Source organism: Grammomys surdaster, unplaced genomic scaffold (assembly GCF_004785775.1).
Source record: "Grammomys surdaster isolate TR1022 unplaced genomic scaffold, NIH_TR_1.0 193, whole genome shotgun sequence".
Lineage (NCBI taxonomy): Eukaryota > Metazoa > Chordata > Mammalia > Rodentia > Muridae > Grammomys > Grammomys surdaster.
Genome location: NW_021604638.1, coordinates 5,932,046 through 5,953,344, shown reverse-complemented (window position 1 = coordinate 5,953,344; position 21,299 = coordinate 5,932,046). Strand labels below are relative to the sequence as shown.

General features: G+C 48.5%; 1 protein-coding gene across 2 annotated transcripts in view; it reads right to left on the bottom strand.

Moving 5' to 3' along the window:
* The window catches only part of Zfp64 (ZFP64 zinc finger protein), a 64,313-nt gene that overhangs the window by 27,531 nt on the left and 15,483 nt on the right, over positions 1-21,299 (bottom strand). Inside the window, exons 5-6 of one of the 2 annotated variants that reach the window (XM_028769561.1) lie at positions 16,857-17,108; positions 6,371-7,930 (exon numbers count right to left, since the gene is read on the bottom strand). In XM_028769561.1, coding sequence (XP_028625394.1) covers positions 6,663-7,930; positions 16,857-17,108 — 1,520 coding nt within the window. In that variant the 3' untranslated portion in view covers positions 6,371-6,662. Of the gene's footprint in view, positions 1-6,370; positions 7,931-16,856; positions 17,109-21,299 lie in introns of those variants that run through there. The other variant, XM_028769562.1, reaches the window with a different exon arrangement.

Sequence of the window (21,299 nt, the reverse complement as noted above, 5' to 3'; positions counted from 1 at the left end):
AGAGAGAGAGAGAGAGAGAGAGAGAGAGAGAGAGAGAGAGAGAAAGAAAAAGGAAAAAAGAAAATAAGGGTCTCGTTTTTTTTTAAGGTTCCGCACCGGAAGCGACTTTTCTCGGCTTCCGCCCTGAACCCAACAGCACGGTGCCACCTCTCCAGCTTCTGTGTGATCTTCTGAAAGCCGCCATTTGCTTCCCACTTTTCCTCAATGAACCGGCAGTGATGCTACAGTTAGGGGACCGTGATGAGCAACCTTATATGTGGGGTACAGACGATGTCTGCTACTGAGGCAGTGGTCTATATGTTACTAATTATTGATAACGATAGGGGGCGTGTTACACTTATCCACGACAATAGTGAGTCCACTCTAACTAGACAAGACACCGTCCTTCCATGGAAATACACTCGAAGCAGATTAATCTCCTGAGCTGCAGAAGTCACATATTTCTCCACCAGCTGCAGCCCATATACATTTATGAGAACACAGAAATAATGGGTTTCTACGTTCACAGATACGGAACATGCTTCAGGTTGTATCGACTGGGATATCCAAAGGTCAAGAAGTGGAGGGCGCGCTGTGACTGTACGTATGCACACCAATACACACGCAATAGTGTATGAAGCATAACACAGATTTAGAGACACTTTGAAATGCAGGAGGTGGCCTGTGACTCGTCCCTGGGGATGAGAACAGAAAAAAAAAATACAGTGGAGGTATGGTTGACTGACTGACATGTTGGGATGGCTCTTTTCACAGTCGTTTTTAAAAGGTAGGGGTGGTTGGAGAGATGGCTCAGTGGTCAGAAACATGGGATGCCCTTCTAGAGAACCCGTGTTCAATTCCCAGCATCCACATGGTTACTCACACCGTCTGTGACTCCAGCTATAGGAGATCTGACGCCCTCGTCTGTCCTGTCCCCCACAGGCACCGAATGCACATGCAGGACAACCATACGCAGAGAGGCAAAACATCCACATGCAGGACATATTTTAAAAAAATAATTAAAAATATTTATTTTTAACTGCGTGTCTATCCATATGTCTGTGTGGGCATGTGACCACGATACAGTTTTCCCAGGAGGTCAGGAGAAAGTGTCAGAGTCCCTAGGGTTGAAGTCATAGGCAGCAGGGAGAAACACAATGTGCGTCCTGGGAACTGAACTCAGGTCCTCTCTAGAGCTGTCTATTTAGGCCCTACATTTTTCAAAAGTTTAAACAATAAATTTGGTCTACCCATAAAAATGATAGTTGTGCCAGTTCAGGGCAAGCCCTGGCCCCAAACGAACAACAAACATTAAGCCTCCTACCCTGAGGTGTGGCACATTCTTGGATTGAACAAATCCATCACCTTCTCCCTCCCTTGCCAGCCTCTTCCACAACCGCTTTTTTGGGGGGGGGGATGGGGAAGGTAAGCTTCACTTAAAAATTTCATCACCTCACGATACACTGCACAATCTTGCCTCTTTCACTGAGTGTCTCTCCTTCCCTGGAATCTGGAAGTCTGTGATTCAACATGTTCCCACAGGCAGCCGAGTCTGTTTTCATCCCCCCCCCCCCCCATAATCCAGTGTGTGAATACACCGCACTGGGAGTCGCACCCTGCCAAAGGCGCTCGCTCCCGGCTTGGTAATTCTGAGCAATGAAGGTATGCATGTTCCTGCCCAGGTTTCTTGGTCCGTGTATAGAAAGATGCTTCTCCATACTGAGTTTGCACTGAACCAGCTCCCCAGGTGATTCAAATATGAGAAGCGCTGAGATCAGAAGCTGATTTTTAACAAGATCCCCAGAGTGTCATATTGGCATGGATCGGCTGGGTTGTGGGATCTTGCTCAGCCTTCCTCAGAAGTGTTAAACTCGCTTCTCACTCTGCTTTACCAGTTTACATTCTCATCCGCACATTATTTTTAAATTAAAAAGAAAATCAGGGCAAGGGGGCTGGCAAGATAGCTGGGAGCTTTGTAAAAGTCTTTGCCTCTCAAGCCCCAGGAAATCCACAGTGGAAGGACAGAGCCAACCCCACAAAGGTGTCCTCTGAGCTCCACACACACACTGTAGCATGCATGTACCCCAAATTCCCACACAATAATAAAGAATTTTTTTAAAGTGCCTGCTTGGGCTGGGGACATAGCTAATCGGTAGAGTGCTAGCCTAGCATGCACAAAGCCCTGGGTTCAATCCCCAGCAGCACATGAGAACCGGTACCTCACAGCTGTGAGCTCAGCACTCAGAAGACGCAGGCAGTGGGGAGCATGAGTTCAAGGTTATCCCTGGCTACACAGAGAATCCAACCTGAGCTATCGGAGACCTTGTCTCAAAAACAAAGAACACAAAAAATGCCCCCTCCCCCCAATACAGCAAAGACTGTAACAGACCAGAAAGGAACAGTCTTAGCTGACAAGGGACAAAGTCGGGAGCAGGAACAGGGAGGGCGGCACTTTCTGTGGCTGGTTCAATGGCTCAGTGTCATTAAGCTGCCTTCTCTTCTGTCCCCATCTGTCTTGATCCAAATGTTTGTTTCCCTTTGAAATCATATGTTGAGAAGGAAGTGTTTATGTTACGAGGGTGGAGCCCAACTGGATGGATTAGTGTCCTTATAAAGGAGACTCCATGGGGGGTGGTGGTGGTGGAAATATTTAAGGCACATCTTAAATGTGCACGGAATTTGAGGAATAAATAAAAAATATCATTTAAAATAAATAAGAGACTTTGGAAATACCAGGTGCGGATGAGGCTGGAAGATGTCTGTGAGGAAACAATTCTTGCTCAGATACTGGCATCTGCATCTGGTGCTTCAGCCTCCCACTTCCTGGTCGTGAGGATTACAAGAGATGATTTTCTGTTGTCTGTAAGCACCCCATCTATGGCAATTGATTATAGCTTCCGAACAGACTAAGGCGTCTGCTCATCTCCTGCTGAACCCTAGACATATCTCGTAAGTTTGGGAAGTGACCTAATCACCCCTGGCCTGAGGGAACAGGACCGATAGCAATGTCAGAATGGCCACTCCTATGGGGATGAAAAGAGGTAACACTTGTGGACTAAGGTTGGTTTGAAACACACAGTTTACGTGTGTGTGTGTGTGTGTGTGTGTGTGTGTGTATTTGATGCTGGTGAGGATTGAACCCAGGACCTTGTACATTCTAGGCAAGGGCTCTACCACTGATCTATGCCCCCAACTCTCCTTTAACGTCCATGAGCCCCAAGTTCCTAAGCTGTAAAATGTTTTCCCCAGATATTGAGAGGAAATGCTTGTGGCTGGAGGGGTGGCTCAGAAATTAAGAGCACTGCCTTCTCTTTCGGAGGACCTGGGTTGAGTTCCCAGAACCCACACAGCAGTGCAATCATTTGTAACTCCAGTCCTAGGGGATCTGATGCCCTCTTCTGGCCTCCATGGGTACTGCATGCACATGGTATACAAACATACACAGGCAAAACAAACACAAACACAAAATCAAAATAAATTAGTTAAGAGACAGTGTGTGTAAGGGACAAACTAACAGTAACTAATTCAGAACATTAGTTACCATTCTGGCTGTGGGTAACCAACCCCTCCTCTTCCTACACTACAACACTTTCTGTGTATTTTATTTGTTTGTTTTGTTTTTTTGAGACAGGGTTTCTCTGTATAGCCCTGGCTGTCCTGGAACTCACTCTGTAGACCAGGCTAGCCTCGAACTCTCAAACTCAGAAATCCACCTGCCTCTGCCTCCCAAGTGCTGGGATTAAAGGCGTGCGCCACCACCGCCTGGCCTGTGTATTTTAAAATAGAAAAATAATTGTGAATTGTATTGATTTTAGTGGGCAAATACACTGTGCCAGAAAATACTTTGGAAACCCTTTGGTATAGAAGATAGATTTGGGGGCTGAAGAGATGGTTCAGTGGCTGAGAGTGTTTACTGCTTTTGCAGAGGACCCCGATTTAGTTCCCAACACCACTCAGTGACTCACAGAGATCAATAACTCCAGTTCTAGGTGATGCAGCGCCCTCTTCTGGTCTCCACTGGCCCTGCATGCACACGGTGCACAGACATGCATGCAGACCAAACATATATAAAATAAAAATAAATAAAGCCCAGAGGTGGTGGTGCACAACTTTAATCCCAGCACCTAGGAGACAGAGGCAGGTAGATCAAGTGAGTTTGAGGCTAGCCTGGTCTACATAATGAGTTCCAGGACAGCCAGAGCTACAGAGAAACCCTGTCTTGGGAAACAAAACAACACTCCCCCCTCCAAAAACAGGAAAAAAAAAAGAGTAAATATTTAAGAAAAATTGTGGGTGCTATGTGCCATAGTACCCCACCTACATACACACAAAATAAATAGTTACAAAACTCACATATTTTCCTGGTCACATTCTCGGACCCAAACAATTAACGTTAGAGTGCAGAAACAAAATATGCCTTCCCAAATCTGAGCTACTTAAAAAACCAGGAAACATAGTTTTAGCCACCAGGTTACAGTTCCTCCAAACAACTGTCTCCTAAAACAGAAACAGCACTATAGTTGGACACGCAGGGGAAGGACATGCCATGGAAGTCCACAGGTGTGGAGGGGAGGGAAGTTTTGAGAGGTCCAAGTAGACAAATGAATTCCAAACCTTGTATGCTGTGGGACTTTCTGATTTTTACCAAAGTTGGAGTAAGCAAGCCATTATTCTTGCTTTTATGAAAATAGAGAATTTCTGGCAAAGAGTGGAGACAGTGATGTAATAAGAACTGTGCTCAGATACAGATCCAAGAAAACAGGAAGGAGTCAGACTCAGAAGGCAGGGTTCTCCGGGGACTTGAAGTAGGCATTTAACAAAGGTAAGACCTCAGTGTGACCCCTGAACCCCAGCCTCCTTATGTAACCCCGTTTGACCTTCAACTTGCTACAGAGGTTAACCCTGAACTTCTGATCCTCCTGCCTTTAATCCCGGACTGCTGGGAGTTTACAAGTATGCACTATGGGCGTGGGGTGGGATGGTGGATGATGGAACCCAGGTCTTCCTGCACACTAGGCAAGCACTCTTACTGACTGAGCCTACAACCTCAGGGCCTTTAACTATTGTTTTGGATTCACCCAGTTTATTACCCAAAGCAGAAGTCATCTCTTCATATAAAAGTGAGATGATTGTATGACCACTTTCATTCAATAAATTCATGTTACTGAAGAATGAAGGTAGGCAGCTGTGGCCAAGACATGACCAGGCAGTCCTACGACATTCTAAGACGATTTTTTGTTGTTAATAGTGACAGACAGCATTCATCTGTCAATCCTGGCAGAGACTGGAAATCAGAGACACTCCTAGACTTTTGTCTCACATTCTTAGGCATTCTGGCTTGCTCTTTGGCGCCACCTAACGACCATTTCAAAAGGGAATGGTTAGAATCTCTCCTTTCGCTTTTGAGCAAGGTGTTATTTAGACACTCCCCCGCGGGCCCCCCCCCCCCAAGCTCAAGCAGAGATGGACATTTAAGAAACCACGTCTGAGAAAGCCCTGTAAAGTCTTAGTAGGATCCAACCTCCTATTAACATCTAAGCAGAAACATCAGAACCCTCAAGTCCCAAATTTCAAATGGGTGGGAGGCAGATATGGTGAGTGGCACTCGGGCTTGTAAACCTGTAATCCCAGCAGGCAGAAGGCGGATCTTCCTGGATCTTATTTGAGGTCGTCCTGGCCTACAGAGTGAAACTTTGTCTCAAAAACAAAACTAAAGACACAGCGCTTTGGGCGGCTCTAGGTATCTGTGAGGGAGGAAGGTGTTTATGAGAGGGACCCAAGCTCCCGCGGTTGGAAGTTCCCTCTGACTCTGCAATGACGCACAGGGCAGGAGAAGAGTTCGTGCACCGCTCTTACAGAGGCCTTGGGTTTGTGTCCCAGCACTCAAGCCACCTCAGAATCACTGGTAACTCCAGCTCCAGGAGGGTCTGACACCCTCTCTGGCCCCTGTGGGTACCTGCACTGATGTGCACACATGCACATAATGAAACACAAATTAAATTTCGTCACCCTCTCTACTCATATTTTAAACTGCAACAAAGTATCGCTATTCAGTGTGTTTAACCAGGTGTTAGGGCACTGTTCCTTCTGGCTCCTCGTCTCCAGCATTCATTAGAAAATGGTCCATCAGAGTAGGGCTCTATGTAGGGACACAAGTACTTCACACACACACAGAGTCACACACACACACCTCTCTTACACAGTCACAGACACACAGTCTCTCTCTCTCTCTCTCACACACACACACACACACACAGTCTCTCTCATACACCCAGTCACACACACAGAGACACACATGTCTCTGTGTATGTTCCCGTGGGTGCCTGTAATTCTGGAAAGGGGTATCCGAGAAGCTACAGTAGTACATACAAACTATACTATACAAACTGAATACAATGGAAAACCCAAACCCAAACACCTTTATTCCAGTTGAAAAAAAATTAAATCTGAGCTATGGAAAACAAATGACTGTCTTCAGTCCCTACTGCAGTGAAGGCCAAGTCCGTATCGGAATCGGCCTTGGAGACCATTAAGACACAAGAACTTGCAGGAGGGTGGTCTCCACGTTGTTACCCTGTTAAAAATGACATAAAGTGTATAAAATACAATTTATTATGAGGGACCAGACGCCTCTTAAAGTACTCCTCTTGTAGCTTCTCAGGTCTGTCAGCCCTCCCTCCATCCTAATCGGGTATGGAATCGGCCGGACACAGCAGGGCAGGGTGGGCCGCCCCGTGGATGATGGAGTAAGTCTGTTTGGGCAGTTCCTGCTGGGAAGAGAATATGGAGGGCGCCGTGGTGGCCACTGCGATGCTCTGGCCGACATCGCTGACCACAGTCACTTCCGTAGTTCCCTCCTGAATCAGAGCGTTAAGGCCTTCGAAGTCCGTGATGCCCGAACTGGCAATGAACGTCTGGTTTCCCGTGCCTTCCTGGGCCCCAGTTGGGGTGGTGGGGATCAGAGTCTGCTGCAAGGTGGCCCCCGCCGTCTGATCATGGGTGGTCAGCAGGACAGTTGGCTGACTCAGGGCACCTACTTCGCCGGGACACCCGGAGGACTGAGGAGGGGCAATGAGACTGACCTGGCGAAGGATCTGTAGCCGGCCGTTCCCAGGGATCTCCTCTGGGGTCTGGGCTACCAGGGTTGGGGGCACAATGTTGACGGCAGCTGCAGCCGCTTGGACGATGGTGTTCGTCTGAGGCACCTGATGCCCTACGATGATCTTGACCCTCCCCTCGCTGAACTGGGACACCTGGCTGGACTGGAGGGGGACCTGGAGATGCTCTACGGTGAGGGGCGCAGCCGGCTGCTTGCTGGGTTCAAGGTGAAGCTGTACTACAGTCACGTCCGAGTTCTTATTGTGGTACTCACTGTGCTGCCTTTTGTGGCTGCGGAGCGAGTCCTCCCGCATGAACGAGGCCTCACAGATGTCACAGTGGAACGTCTTCTTGGCATCCAGCTTGGCCACCTGCCGGCTGCTCTGCCTGCCGCTGTCCTTCCTCTCCGGCGCCTCATTCTTGAGCATGTCCGCGTGGAACTTCTTCATGTGCTTGCTCAGGTTGCTGGGTTGCTTGGTATCGAAGCTGCAGTAGCTGCACTTGAACGGGCGCTCGGTGCAGTGGATGCGCTCGTGCACGCGCAGCGCGGCCTTGCTGGAGCAGGAGTAGCTGCACTCCGGGCACTTCTCCGGATGCTCCGACTGGTGCAGGCGGCTGTGCTTCCGCAGGGTGGATTTGCTGTCACCCAGGAAGTCGCAGTGCGGGCACTTGAAGTTATTCCCACTGTGCTTGATGCGGATGTGTGACTTGAGGTTCCCCTTCATGGTACAGCGGACATTGCAGAATTCACACTTGAAAGGCTTCTCCCCCGAGTGCACACGCATGTGCCTTTTCAAGTCCGAGCTGATTTTGAACTTGGCACTACAGAGCCAGCACTGGAAGGGGGCGTCCCCTGTCAACACAAGGTGAGTTTCCATAAGAACAGGCAGGTTAACAACTACAGAGGGTTCCCCCCAAAGCGTATACCAGAAAATGGCTTATACCAAGGCAGGAAGGTGGCCCCCTCCTCACTGCACTCCCAGTAGCCCTTGGGATTCTCTTTGGTCCTCAAACCTGAGCCATCACCGTGTGCCTGCACGCCCCCACCCCTAGAAAACCCAGAAGGAAAAAAAGGGATTTTGAAAAGAGCCATTTGCCGGGCGGTGGTGGCGCACGCCTTTAATTCCAGCACTTGGGAGGCAGAGGCAGGCGGATTTCTGAGTTCGAGAGTTCGAGGCTAGCCTGGTCTACAGAGTGAGTTCCAGGACAGCCAGGGCTACACAGAGAAACCCTGTCTCGAAAAACCAAAAAAAAAAGAAAAAAAAAAAAAGAGCCATTTAAATGTACAAATCTACTCCATATTGTTTTCTTTAAAAAAAAAAAAATCTCATTTCTAACTCTACATAGGGGCCAGAAGAGAGTACTGGATCTCCTGTGAGGCGCCTGCTGTGACTTCTGGGAATTGAACCCAGGTCCTCCAGAAGAGCAGCCAACACTCTTAGCTAGAATCCCCTCTCTATAGTTTAGTTAAGACAGGCAGTTTGCTAGCTGGGGGCTGACAGCTGCATAACTATCCCTCTGAATTCTGACTGAACTGAGTGTCGTCAGAGACTTAGGAACACAATTCCCACGAGTCGGTGCCAGGCTGCACTCACGAGGTTCCCCGGGACCCTCCTACATGATGGCCACACCCAAGGATGATTCTTGCAGACTTTTATTAATAGAGACGTGTTTATTGCACAAGATTTATTTTTTCATTTACCGCCAGCTGTGTTCTCTACTTGGGGAGAAGTCACAGAATCCAGCTGCTTGGTTTTTGGTTTTTTGAATTTGTGTCTGTTGAAGGATAAGGGGGGAGAGGGAAATTGCAAACATCTGAGTGGATGTGATTTCCCAAATTATTCAGTCAACCGACGCCAGGTCTGAATTACTGAAGGCAGTGATCCATCAGGGAAGGGCCTTCTCCAGCGCAGTGTGCTTTCGCGTGCACTTCTGTGTATACGCAGTAAGTATGTGTATGTCTAAGGACAACCTCAGGGGTCACCTACAGGAATGCTGACCACCTCCCTTGAGACAGGGTCTCTCAGTGGTCTGGAGTTCACAAACTGGGCCCTGTTGGCCACTGAACCCCAGGAATCCACCAGTCTCTGCTAACCCAGTGCTGGGATCACAGCTATGTCCCATGGCTGACATTTTTACGTGGTATCTAGGATCCGAGTTCTTATCAGCTGAGGCATCTTCCCAGGACTGCGTTGACTGTTTAAGCACGTGAGCTAATAGCCAGTCAGGGTCTGAGGTTGGTTCTGGGGCGGTAGGAGCCATGCCAAGTACGATACAGGGTGGTCTTCTCCCTGCTGGCAACATCTGTGCAGTACTATACAAATGACTCAGGTCCTGAGACTGCATACATGACACATTCACGGTCACCCAGCAGCATGTGGCAGGGCTTGGTTCCAAGCCAGGCAATGGGTTTGTGACCCACACTCACTCCCAGGCTTCCGAGACCTCGATCGCGTTTCACTCCTTGGTAGAAGGCCAACATCACCCTGAGTGGTGTAGTGGACTCGACAAGAGGCTGCAGGGATCAATCTAACTCAGCTTCAGAAAACCGAGATGCCGGAACTAACCGATACTTCATGTAGCCGATTGCCACTAACATCGAGTAAGCTAACTCCTGAGCTGGGGGCTGGAAGCACCAGCCTGGGACCCAAATAACGCTTGTTGGGTCAGGGCCATCTCTTCCTGTGCTGAAGACTGAAGTCAGGGCTCACCGTGCTGGGCGGGACAGCTGTTTAAACCCGGCCATTTCCCTGCTTAGTTTCTTTAAAACTCATTTATTTATTTTATGTATGATGAGTACACTGTAGCTGTCTTCACACACATCAGAAGAGGGCATCGGATCCCAATACAGATGGTTGTGAGTTACCGTGTGGTTGCTCAGAATTGAACTCAGGACCTCTGGAAGAGCAGTCAGTGCTCTTAACCACTTAGCCATCTCTCCAGCACCCCCCATCCCCTGCTTAGTTTTTAATGTCAACTTGACACCACCCAGAGACACCCAGGACCCTCGCCTGGAGAACTATCTCCCTCAGACTGGCCTTCAGCCATGCCTGCGAGGACTGTCTTGATTGATGATTGATGTGGGAGGGCCAGCCCCGTTGGCATCGCCATCCGGAGACGGGTGAGTCTGAGCTGTATAGGAAAGCCAGCAGAGAACAAGCCAGAGGGCGAGCCAGCCAGCAGCATCCCTAGGTTTCTGCTTCAGCTCCTGCCCGACGTTCCTCGGTACCTGGGATGGGTGGGTAAACCCTTTCTTCCTTCACACTGCCTTAGGTTGCTATGTTCACCCCAACAGAGAGAATGAACACCGACTGTGCCTAGGTGAACTGCTGCGTCTGCAGCTATCTGAGCCTTAACATCCCGATGAATGTCCTAAGTAATCTTTTTAATTAATAAAAATGTAGGTGTGTAGGTGTCTGTGGCGGCCAGAGGTCAGTCCTGTTACTCGGGAGCTATCTACTGTGTTCCTGTGTGTGTGTGTTCCTGTGTATGTGTGTTTCTTTCCGAGATAAGGTTTCTTTGCTTTTCACTGATAGAGTTTTTCACTGGTCTGGAGGCCAGTAAGTAGGCTGGCTGGCCAACAGCGAGCCTTGGGATCCTCCTGACTCTGCCCTCACTGTCTGCCGCTATGCCTAGCTTTTTATGTGAGTTCTCCGAATCGAACTCAGGTCCTCGTGCCTGAGTGGCAAACATGGACTGAACCATCTCCTGGCCCTTAACTGGTGTTTTCGGTAAACATTAGCCTTTTCCCTGCCTTCATACTCCCTCTCCACCCCCTTCTGAAAGTTCGGAAAAACTCACGGAACCCTTCTACAGGAAGATAAAATTGCACCAAACTAAAATAAAACAACAGGAATCCAGAAGAAACCGATTACACTGAGACGGGTATTAAAAAATAAAAACCACTGAAAGAACTGTCGCTGGCAACACGTTCCTCGGCGGTAAGTAGCCACCTAGCGGCGGGTCTCGGAACTACGGATTCTTCTAGACAGGTTTTTGAAGTGCATTGACTGCTTTGAAACCCTGAGGTCCTTGGGCGACAAGTTCATACCACCTGCTCAAACTAGAATGACAAACATTAACTTTTTTTCTTTTTCTTTTCTTCTTTTTTTTTTTATCAATTCCATTAACTACAAAAATCCGGGGGTGGAGGGAGAGACAATAACGAAATCTCGCAGCCAGGTTATCATCGATTTCCTAGAGATTGAGGGTTTTGTTTTTTTTTTGTTTTTTTGAGACAAGATCTCTCATAGCCCAGGCTAGCCTCTAACTCCCTATGTAGCTGAAGGTGACCGTGAACTCCTGTTTCCCATCCCCCAAGTGCAGAGATTACAGCACACAAAACTGTGCCCCCCACCCTTCTTTACTTCCAACGCAAACATTTTTTTTAAATTACTTTACCATTTTGTGTTTTGCTTGAGTGTATGTCTGTGTGGCACATGTGTGTAGTGCCCTTACATGGCGGAGAGACATCATATGCTTTGTGTGCGTGTGTGTGTGTGTGTGTGTGTGTAGCTAGGAGGACAACTTTTGGGAACCAGTCTGTCCTTTTACCACGTGGGTCCTGAGGGCTGAACTCACATTATGAAGAAGTAAGCGTTTCCACCCACTGAGCCATCTCTCTAGCCCTAAATGTTTTTATTGTTTTCTTTGCTTTTGTTTGTTTGTTTTGAGACAGAGTTTCTCTGTGTAGACCTGGCTGTCTTCACAGAGATCCTGCCTCTGCCTCCCAAGCGCTGGGACTAAAGGTGTACGCCACCACTGTCGCCCTAAATGTATTTCTGCCTGTCTTCTTAAATATATTTCTTAAATGAAGTGTTAGTGGTCAAAGCTCTTCAGTAGTCAATGACTGCACCCTCCGCCCCCAGCACCCCAGAGCAGGGTTTAACATTGCTGGGCACATTTAAACTGACAGAGTGTTCTTAACTTTCAGTTATGGTGATTGGCGGCTCGGCATAAACCATCAGACCAACCGACCGGCAGCTGAAACACAGGACTACTATCTGAAAGTTGTACAAGTGTCACAAGCAGATAGGAAACAAAATGAACATCTCAGGAAGATGACACATCTGGCACGCATTTAAAGAGCTGGGAGAGACACCGTTACATCATCTAAAGATGCCACTAACATGACTGAGTTCAACCAGGTAAGCCCAAATGGACCTTTGACGGTGCTGTGTGAGATTAGGTACCGCTATGTAGCCACGGCTGATGGTGCATATATTTTATCTTATTTATTTTATTATTTTATTACTTTTATTTTTCTTGTGTGTTTGTCTGTGTGAGGGAACATGTGGAGGCCAGAGGTTGATTTCTTCTTCCATCAGAGAGAATCAGGTTCTCTTGATGGACTTGAAGCTTACCTATCTGGTTAGTCTGGTTGAGCTTGCCCCAGGCATCCCCCATTCCCTGCCAAGTGCTGGAATTACAGCCAGGCCACCATCCTTGCCCACCGGGTGTCCCATCCACAGCACAGCAAGTCCTTTAGCTAGTGAGCCATCTCCCTAGCCCCAGCTCTGGACTTGATCTTCCTGTCTCTTTTGGGTGCTTGGATTTTGGGTGTGAGCCACCAGGCCCGGAAGAACCAGATTGAAGAAATAGGAGTTGAAAACAGGAACGGGGGTGTGGGGGAGGGAGGGGAAGGTAGACTGGAGAGATGGCTCAGTGGTTAAGAGCACTGACTGCTCTTCCAGAGGTCCTGAGTTCAATTCCCAGCAACCACATGGTGGCTCACAACCATCTGTAGTGGGATCTGATCCCCTCTTCTGGTGTGTCTGAAGAAAGTGACAGTGTACTCACATAAATAAAGTATTAAAAATATATAAAAAATAAATAAAACAGGAACAGATGACACACAGCAGGTTGGGAACCAACTATGTCAGTGTCTTAGCTATAGTAGGTCTCTCAAATGCCCCCAGGTCTCCCACCTCCCATCCCTCCTTGTGGCCTTTGACACCTAAATAATAATACAAACTTCCGACAAGGGCAGGGTGATGTGCTGTGACCCACGTCAGGCTCAGAGGTCACTGGATTTGGCCAATACTGCTTAGCAGAATCAAGAAGGCTTGACACAAAGGTTTATTTGTTGCTTTGTTTGTTTGTTTGGTAGGGGTTTGCTGAGAGAGGATCTTACGTAGCCCAGGATGGCCCTAACTGTCTACATAGCTGAGGGTGACCCTCAACTACTGATCTCCGGTCTCTACCTCCAGAGTGCTTCGATGATAGGAAGCAAATCCCAAAAGGCACTCGGATATGGCTCTGTTTCGCTCACACAGCGTGAGAAGGTTGCTTCTGTCTAGTCCACTGGTCCCAGAAGGATGACGACAGACATGTGGAGCCCAGGTAGACCACTCCAGCCCAGGGTACGGGGACTTCTCATCACAGACAGCAGCTTCTCCATTAAAGCCCAGCTGAGGACAGAGAGTTACCTACAGGGGTCTCAGCCGATCCCAGCACATGAACAAAAGACACTGCTACATTTAGGGAGGGTTTCAGGCAGGGGAGGTTGTCAGGAACCTGGACCTGAGAGCCTGTCAAAGCAGAGGGCCAACATCTTCAGCAGGGGCTTGGGGATCAGGCTGCAAAGATGGTAATTCACACTTAACAGCAAACATGTATCAGCTAAACCTAACTCAGTCATCTGCACACTGGTGCACAGCCAGGCAGCCAGGGCTTAGAGGATGCTGCTGACTGGTGGTACAGAAGAGAAGTTCACTAAAGAGCCAGCAGCTCCCAAGCAGAGTTTGGAGGACACACGATGGTTTTCTAGACATAGTCTGTCCCTCTCCAGCCAGCATCTGTGAAAATCTACTGGCTCTTTAAAAGTTTACTTTAGTCAGACATGGTGGCTCACACCTTTAATCCCAGGTCTGGAGAGGCAGAGGCAGGCAGATCCACATGGTGAGACCTTGTTTCCAAACAAAATGAAACAAGTTTTTTACAGGAGTGTGTGAGTGTGTATACACCAACCTATGGAGCTCAGATGAGGGCACTGGATCTCCCGAAGCTACAGTTATAGGTGGCTTGTTGTAAGCTGTGGGTTCTGGATCCTTGGACCTTTGGAAAAGTAGTGATCTTAACCACTGAGCCATCTCTCCAGCTCCTCTAACTAGCTTTTTATTTTTTTTTAAAGATTTATTTAGGCATGTATTTTATCTATATGGATGTTTTGTCTGCATGTATGCACACTACAAGAGGGTATTGCCAGAGGTGGTTGTGAGCTGCCATGTAGATGCAGGAATCGAACTTGGGACCTGTGCAAGAGCAGCCAGTGCTCTTAAACCTCTGAGCCACCTCTCCAGCTCCTACAACTAGCTTTTTAAAAGTAAAACAAAAGCATGGGAACAAAGATCATGTCCTCTGATGAAAACCAAATAAGAAAGGGGAATTGTAATATAAAGTTCTGGCCAAAAGAATTAAGCTGGTACCAGGAGGTCACTGTCAGAAGAAATGTCTACAAATGAGTCCAGACAGAGGAAGGATGCCCCCTCCCGCAACTAGTTTTAAGTCATACAAATATACAGCAAACTCAAAGTGGTTTTCTTTTTTGGTTTTTTCGAGACAGGGTTTCTCTGTGTAGCCCTGGTTGTCCTGGAACTCACTCTGTAGACCAGGCTGGCCTTGAACTCTCGAACTCAGAGATCTGCCTGCCTCTGCCTCCCAAGTGCTGGGATTAAAGGTGTGTGCCGCTATCCGGCTCAAGAAACTCAAAAGTTTAAAGACCGCTCGCTCCAGTCGCCAAGGTACACAAATCTACACTAAAACAAAACCAGAAAAGGACCCGTCTCCGGCCTTTGCAGGCACGTACATCAGTGCACCCCCTTCCGCAGGCAGCAAACAGGAGGCGAGGATTCCTCCCAAGGAATGTAACCGGAAAGCATGTCCCAAGTGGGAGGAGTTACGAGCCAGAGCTAGACCCCCCCCCCCGAACCAAGAAGTGTCCCTTGTCCCCTGGAGGGATATGCCAAGAGAGATTTCAGGTGTGCTGGAACCAGTCATAGCTGGTTCTCATCCCTGCCTCCCAAGAACAGGATTACTGCCAATGCCGGGGCTCAGTGTGTCTGTCATGGCGTATCAGAGTGAGACTTATCCTTTTCTGACCCGAGGAGCTCAGTCAAGCCTCATCTCTGGGTCTGTGCCTGAGACTTATGGGGGTCCTGGATATGGTATAAATGTCAGAGCTGAGTCTGATGGTGGGGACAGAGGTAGACCGTGACTTTTCACGTGAATGGCTCCAAATCTTCACCCCTCTCATGCCCCTGGCTTTTGTCATGTAACCTGGTGGTGGCCTGCCCCATGGCTAAGCTCAGTTCCATCCATGACACCTGTGACTTGCTTTAGGTGCCAACGTGTTGCTTCATTGGGCTTCCACACTGGGCTTGCTTGCTGGTTCCTCTGTGGTGATCTTGATGAACCCAAGCCTGGGCCAGCCACAGGCCTGGGGAGGAGGATCAGAAACAGATGGAGCACAGCCTGGTCACCCCAGCTGAGACCAGCACACATCTGCCAAACCCACAATCCAGCTGCTCCCCAGCAGAGGTAGGCAGACACCGAGCCTTCTCATGTGTGGCTAATCTGAGCCAACATCAACAGTAACTCTGCTGACCTGAGGCACTTGAGTAATATCTGCTGTAATCCACCATGCAGACGTGGTTGTTACGAGGCATGGTGGTATCCTTTTTACGAGGCACGGCGGTATCCTTAGCTTACTGATACACAAGCCGGAAGAAGCTCTGTTATGTACTACGAGCTTCTGCCAGCTTTGCTGTTGTGTGTGTTTTGCAGAGCTGAGTACTCAGCCCAGGGTCTCTCACATGTACCAAGTGCCACCACAGAGTCACGTCCTCAGCCCTTGCTGTATGCTTTGCGATCAAAGCGCGCTATTCTGAATGTGCTGGCGCATCACCTAAAAATGACTGAACTGACTGTACCGCGGACGATTATTAACAGCCCCGTTGTTTGTATCTATTTCACCGACTATAGTCCCTCAACCCCACACGTAACAGTTACATAAAAACACACAGATATCTATCAACTCGACAACGGCTACAGCGTCACGGGGATAGCGCGGTAGGGAAGAGGATGGACGACCGCCTCAGCGCCTTTAAAACTGTTTCTTTGAGACAGGGTCTCGGGGAGCCCAGGCTGGCCTTGCGCTCCTGATCCTCCTGCCTTCGCCTCTTGAGCCAGGCTCTTGCCACCGCGCCTGGTTTACGTGGCGCTGGGGACTGAACTCAGGGCTTTTCGAATGCTACGTAACTATTCCACCAATGGAACCACATCCCCAGCCCCTGAATTAAAAATGGCAACAACCGTGATTTTTTTTTAAAATGTTGTTTTTAGAGACAGGGTTTCCTTACAGCCCAGGCTGGCCTTGAACTTGATATGTAGCTAAGGCTGATCCTCCTGCTTCCATCTCTCAAGGGCTGACAGTACAGGTTGACCACGCCTGGTTTATGTGGTACTGGGGATGGCACCCCCCAGGGCTTTGCACTGCCAAGGCAGTCACACCTCCGGGCCATGAATTAAAAATAATAATTTATAAAAATCATAGTTTTAAAAAAGGAGACCAGGCATTCACAGATCCCCCGTGAACACTCCCGATCCTCTGGCCTCCACCTCTCCAGTGTTGCGATTACAGATGTGTGCCTTTAAAGTGGTGCTGAGGATGCGGCCCTGTGCATGCTGGGTAAGTGCTCTACCCACCAGGCCACAGCCCCAGCTCCTCCCCCTCTGCCCCCTGGCAGGCAGGTGCCCGCGGGAGGCGCAGCGCTGCTTACCTGTGTGCGAGCGCAGGTGCACGGTGAGCTGGCTGGAGTTGCGGCTGGCGTAGGGACAGATCTGGCACTTGAAGGGTCGCTCGTCCGAGTGGATGCGCAGGTGTTTGTTGAGGCTGCTGCTGTCGGCTGCCGCGTAGTCGCACGTCTTGCACTTGTAGGGCTTGACGCCCGTGTGGCAGCGCATGTGCGTCTTCAGCTTGTCCTTCCGGCTGAAGCACTTCCCGCACACCTCGCACTTGTGGGGTTTGTCACCTTTGGGTGCACGCGCGAGCCGCGGCGGGGGAAACAAGATTGACAAGTTAATGTTTGCTTCCCTACACCTTAGCAGAGGACCAACCTGCAGGCCCCAGGGGTTGTTTAGAGAACTCACAGGCGCAGGCACGGTGGCTACACTCGCTACATTGCATTAGAATTTTCAAACTTTTTTTCCTAAGACGAATATGAATCCCTTATTAATTAAAAATACACAGCAACTTAATAAATAAACAAAAACATGTTGTTGTTTCCAGACGGATCCTGTAGCTCAGGGTAGCCTCAAACTTGTTATGTAACCCAGGTTGGCCCTAACTTCCCTGCCTCCAGTTCCGGAGCGCTGCTGTTAGAAGCAGGCCTCATTACCCGAGGCTTTAAAGTAAGAATGTTGCAGGATTACTTCTGTCCCCAATACTCGGTGTTCCCTAAACCTTAGCAGGTCTGGTATAAATGTTCTGTCCACCTGTCTCAACTTCATTTTTTAGATTTTAGTTATTGTCCCCCCCTCCCTTTAAGACAGGGTCTCACCATGTAACCCTGGCTGGCCGGGAACTTGCTACGTAGCCCAGACTGGCCTGGAACTCACAGAAATTTGCCTCCCTCTGCTTCCCAAGTGCTGGGATTAAATACGTGCACCCACAATACCTGACCGTTTTTAACTGCATATTTTGATATTTAAACTTTCCCACACTAAAGTACTATTTAATGTTACACACACACACACACACACACACACACACTGAAGGACATTAATGTAATGAGAAACTACCATCTTTTCTACTCATTCCCTTTTCAGAGCTCCGAGCCACAGTGGCCTGCCTTCCTCAGCCGTCTGATCCGTCTGTGCAGTTATGTGACAGACACACAGCCATCTTGCCTAGGTGCTGTTTAGGTTTCTGTAACAGCAGCTTAAAAAATCTAACACATCAATCCTTTAGCTTATGGCTATGACCTGTAGCGTCCCTATTTAGTGTGCGTGTGTGTGTGTGTGTGTGTGTGAGAGAGAGAGAGAGAGAGAGAGCAAGAGAGAGAAACAGAGAGAGATTTCTGTGTGGGTATGTGCATGCCAGGGAATGTGTGGAGGTCAGAGGGCAACTCGCAGAAGTTGGTTCTTTCCCTCACCAGTGTGAGTCTTGGAACCACATGTCTTCAGGCTTGTCAGGAAGCCCCACTAGGACATCTCACCAGCCCAGTGCAGTAGGTGTGTGTGTTGTTAGAGAAGGGGCTAGGGTCTTGAGATTGCTAGGCAAGTGTTTTATAACTGGGCTACAGCCCCGCCTCCTTTTAATTGAGTAACTTTTGTATATGGGCTCATTTTTTGTCTAGTACAAAAATCTCTGCCACTTTATGTCTTTTTATTTTTCTGAGACAGTCTCATGAATCCCAGCATGGCTTTGAACTTGCTAAGAAGCCAAAAATGATCCTGAACGTCTGATAGTCCCGCTTCTATCTCCAGGGCGTTGGGAATTCGGGCGTGGACCATCAAGTCCCATTGGTGCCTTTCTAAGGATGGAAGCCAGAACTTCCTGCGTGTTAGGCTAGCGATGCACCGCCTGAGCCACGCCCCCAAGCCACGCCCCCAGCCCCTCACATTGATTTAGACACTTCACTCTGCCGATGTCCTATCTGAGGGTTGTTTTGTTTCATCCTCTTTACAAAGCTGGCACTAGGGCACTGGAGAGAAGGCTCAGAGGTTAAAAGCACTGGCTGCTCTTCTAGAAGGTACTGAATTCAATTCCCAGCAACCACATGGTGGCTCACAGCTATAATGAGATCTGGCGCCCTCTCCTGGCCTGCGTGCATACATGCAGGCAGAACGCTGTATACATAATAAATAAATAATAAATCTTAAACCAAAATAAGTCTGGGACTAGAATCCAGAACTCTCCTGCTTTTCCAGCAGGTTCTACACCACTCCCTGTTTACTTCATTTTATATGTTATTTCTATCTCTTCCACATCATTAAACAGCTAAGGTTGAGCGGTTTCACTTTATGGACGAGCCATAAAAGACTGAATCAATTTCCCAGCTGAACAGTAAAAAGAATGAAGCAGAGAGAGATACACAACAGCACAATGACACGCAGTCTTAGGATGAGATGGCTCTAAGGGTTAAAGACGCCTGCCATCAGAGCTGAAGATCCGAGTCCAATTCCTGGGACCCACATGTGGCAGGAAAGAAAGGACCATGGTAGTTGACCTCAGACCTTCACAAGGACACAATGGTGTTCATGTGAGCATGCATGGATGCGCGAGAGCGCACACACACGCACACACACACACACACACACACACACACACTAAAGATAATCTTAAATAGGAAGATGAACACCTTGTGTACTTAGTAAGAGATGATAAAATTGTATTCCTGGAGCTGGACGTAGTGGCCTTTAATCCCAGCATTTGGAAGGTGCAGGCTGGGAGATTTCTGTGAGTATGAGGCCAGCCTGGTCTACACAATTCTAGGACAGCCAGAGCTATATAGTGAGACTCAAAAAAAAAAAAAAGTCTGTCTTAGGGCTTATATCTGCATGGAATGCTGCATGGCGGGCCATCGTGACTTTGAGGTGTTATATAGAGGACTTACACTCCTATTCTGTATTCTGCCCTTTCCCCCCTTTCTCCCCCAAGACAGGATCTCTTTATATAGCCCTGGCTATCCTGGAACTCACTCTGTAGACCAGGCCAGCCTTCAACTCACAGAGATCCACCTGTCTCTGCCTCCCGAGTGCTGGAATTAAAGGCATGAGTCACCAAGCCTAGCCTTCCTTTTTTTTTTTTGAGGTCGTGTCTCATGTAACTTAGGTTGGTTTTGAACTTGTTACCTAGCTAAGGTTGGCCTTGAACTCCTGATCCTTCTGCTTCAGTCTCCTGAGTGCTGGGATTATAGCTGTGGGTCACCACTCCAGTGAGATTTTCACTTTACACTCTGTAGGTCAAGTACGCACAGGGCCTTGCTCTAACATATGGTCAGCCAAAGCTGATCACTATCATGTGAGAGTAAGGTTAGGCATTTAAGAATACATCTTGGGGGCTGGAGAGATGGCTCAGCAGTTAAGAGCACTGACTGCTCTTCCAGAGGTCCCGAGTTCAATTCCCAGCAACCACATGGTGGCTCACAATCATTTGTAATGGGATCTGATGCTCTCTTCTGTGTGTCTGAAGACAGCTACAATGTACTCACATACATATAATAAATAATTCTTTAAATCTATCTATCTATCTGTCTATCTATCTATCTATCTATCTATCTATCTATCTACCTATCTATCTATCTATCTATCTATCTATCTATCTGACAGAGGCAGACAGATATCTCTGTCTCAGATAGTCTCTCTAGTTTGAGACTAGCCTGGTCTTGTACACAGCAAGTTCCAGGACAGCCAGGGCTACAGAGAAACCCTGTCACAAAAAAGCCAAACCAAACAAGAAACCCAAGAATACATCTTTTTCTTTTTTTTTGAGCTGGGGACATAACTCAGCGGGTAGAGCACTTGTGGGTTTGACCCTCAACATTGCAAAGATAAAATCATTATAGTGAAATTGTTAGCAGTCAGATTACAAACTCCTGGATGGGCCATCTCTCAGCACCATCCGGTGCCCGGGGTTCCCAGTGCCCACTGGACTGTCAGTTTGCACCCACTAGTGTTTCCTGCTGATGCTGCCTTGGCTGGTTTTGAGTGGCTCCGCTGGGCAGGAACCACATGGGTCCCTCCCACCCACCAACCCCTCCTTAAAGTCATCAGTAAGGACACCCTCAGGCCGACGGTCCCACTGTCTTCAGAAGACGTATAGAAGATATCTAAGATGTCGTACCATGTGAGGGATCACCTTCACTGTCAACTTAGAGGAAACTAGGAGGTACACCTCTAGCCTGTCATGTATAGAAGAACAGTTTAACTGAGAGGGAAGACCCTGACTAAGCATGGCGCCATCTGAGGAGGTGGGGTCCTGACCTAAATAAAAAGGAGAAAGCAAACTGAGCACCAGCATTCATTGCTCTCCGCTTCCTGACTACAGATGTGGTGTGACCAGATGACCCACGCTCCTGCCACCATGGGCTGTACCCTCAAGCCATGAGTCCAAACAAATCTACCTTCCCTCCCTCCCTCCCCCTCTTGTCCTTCCTTCCTTCCTTCCTTCCTTCCTTCCTTCCTTCCTTCCTTCCTTCCTTCCTTCCTTCCTTCCTTCC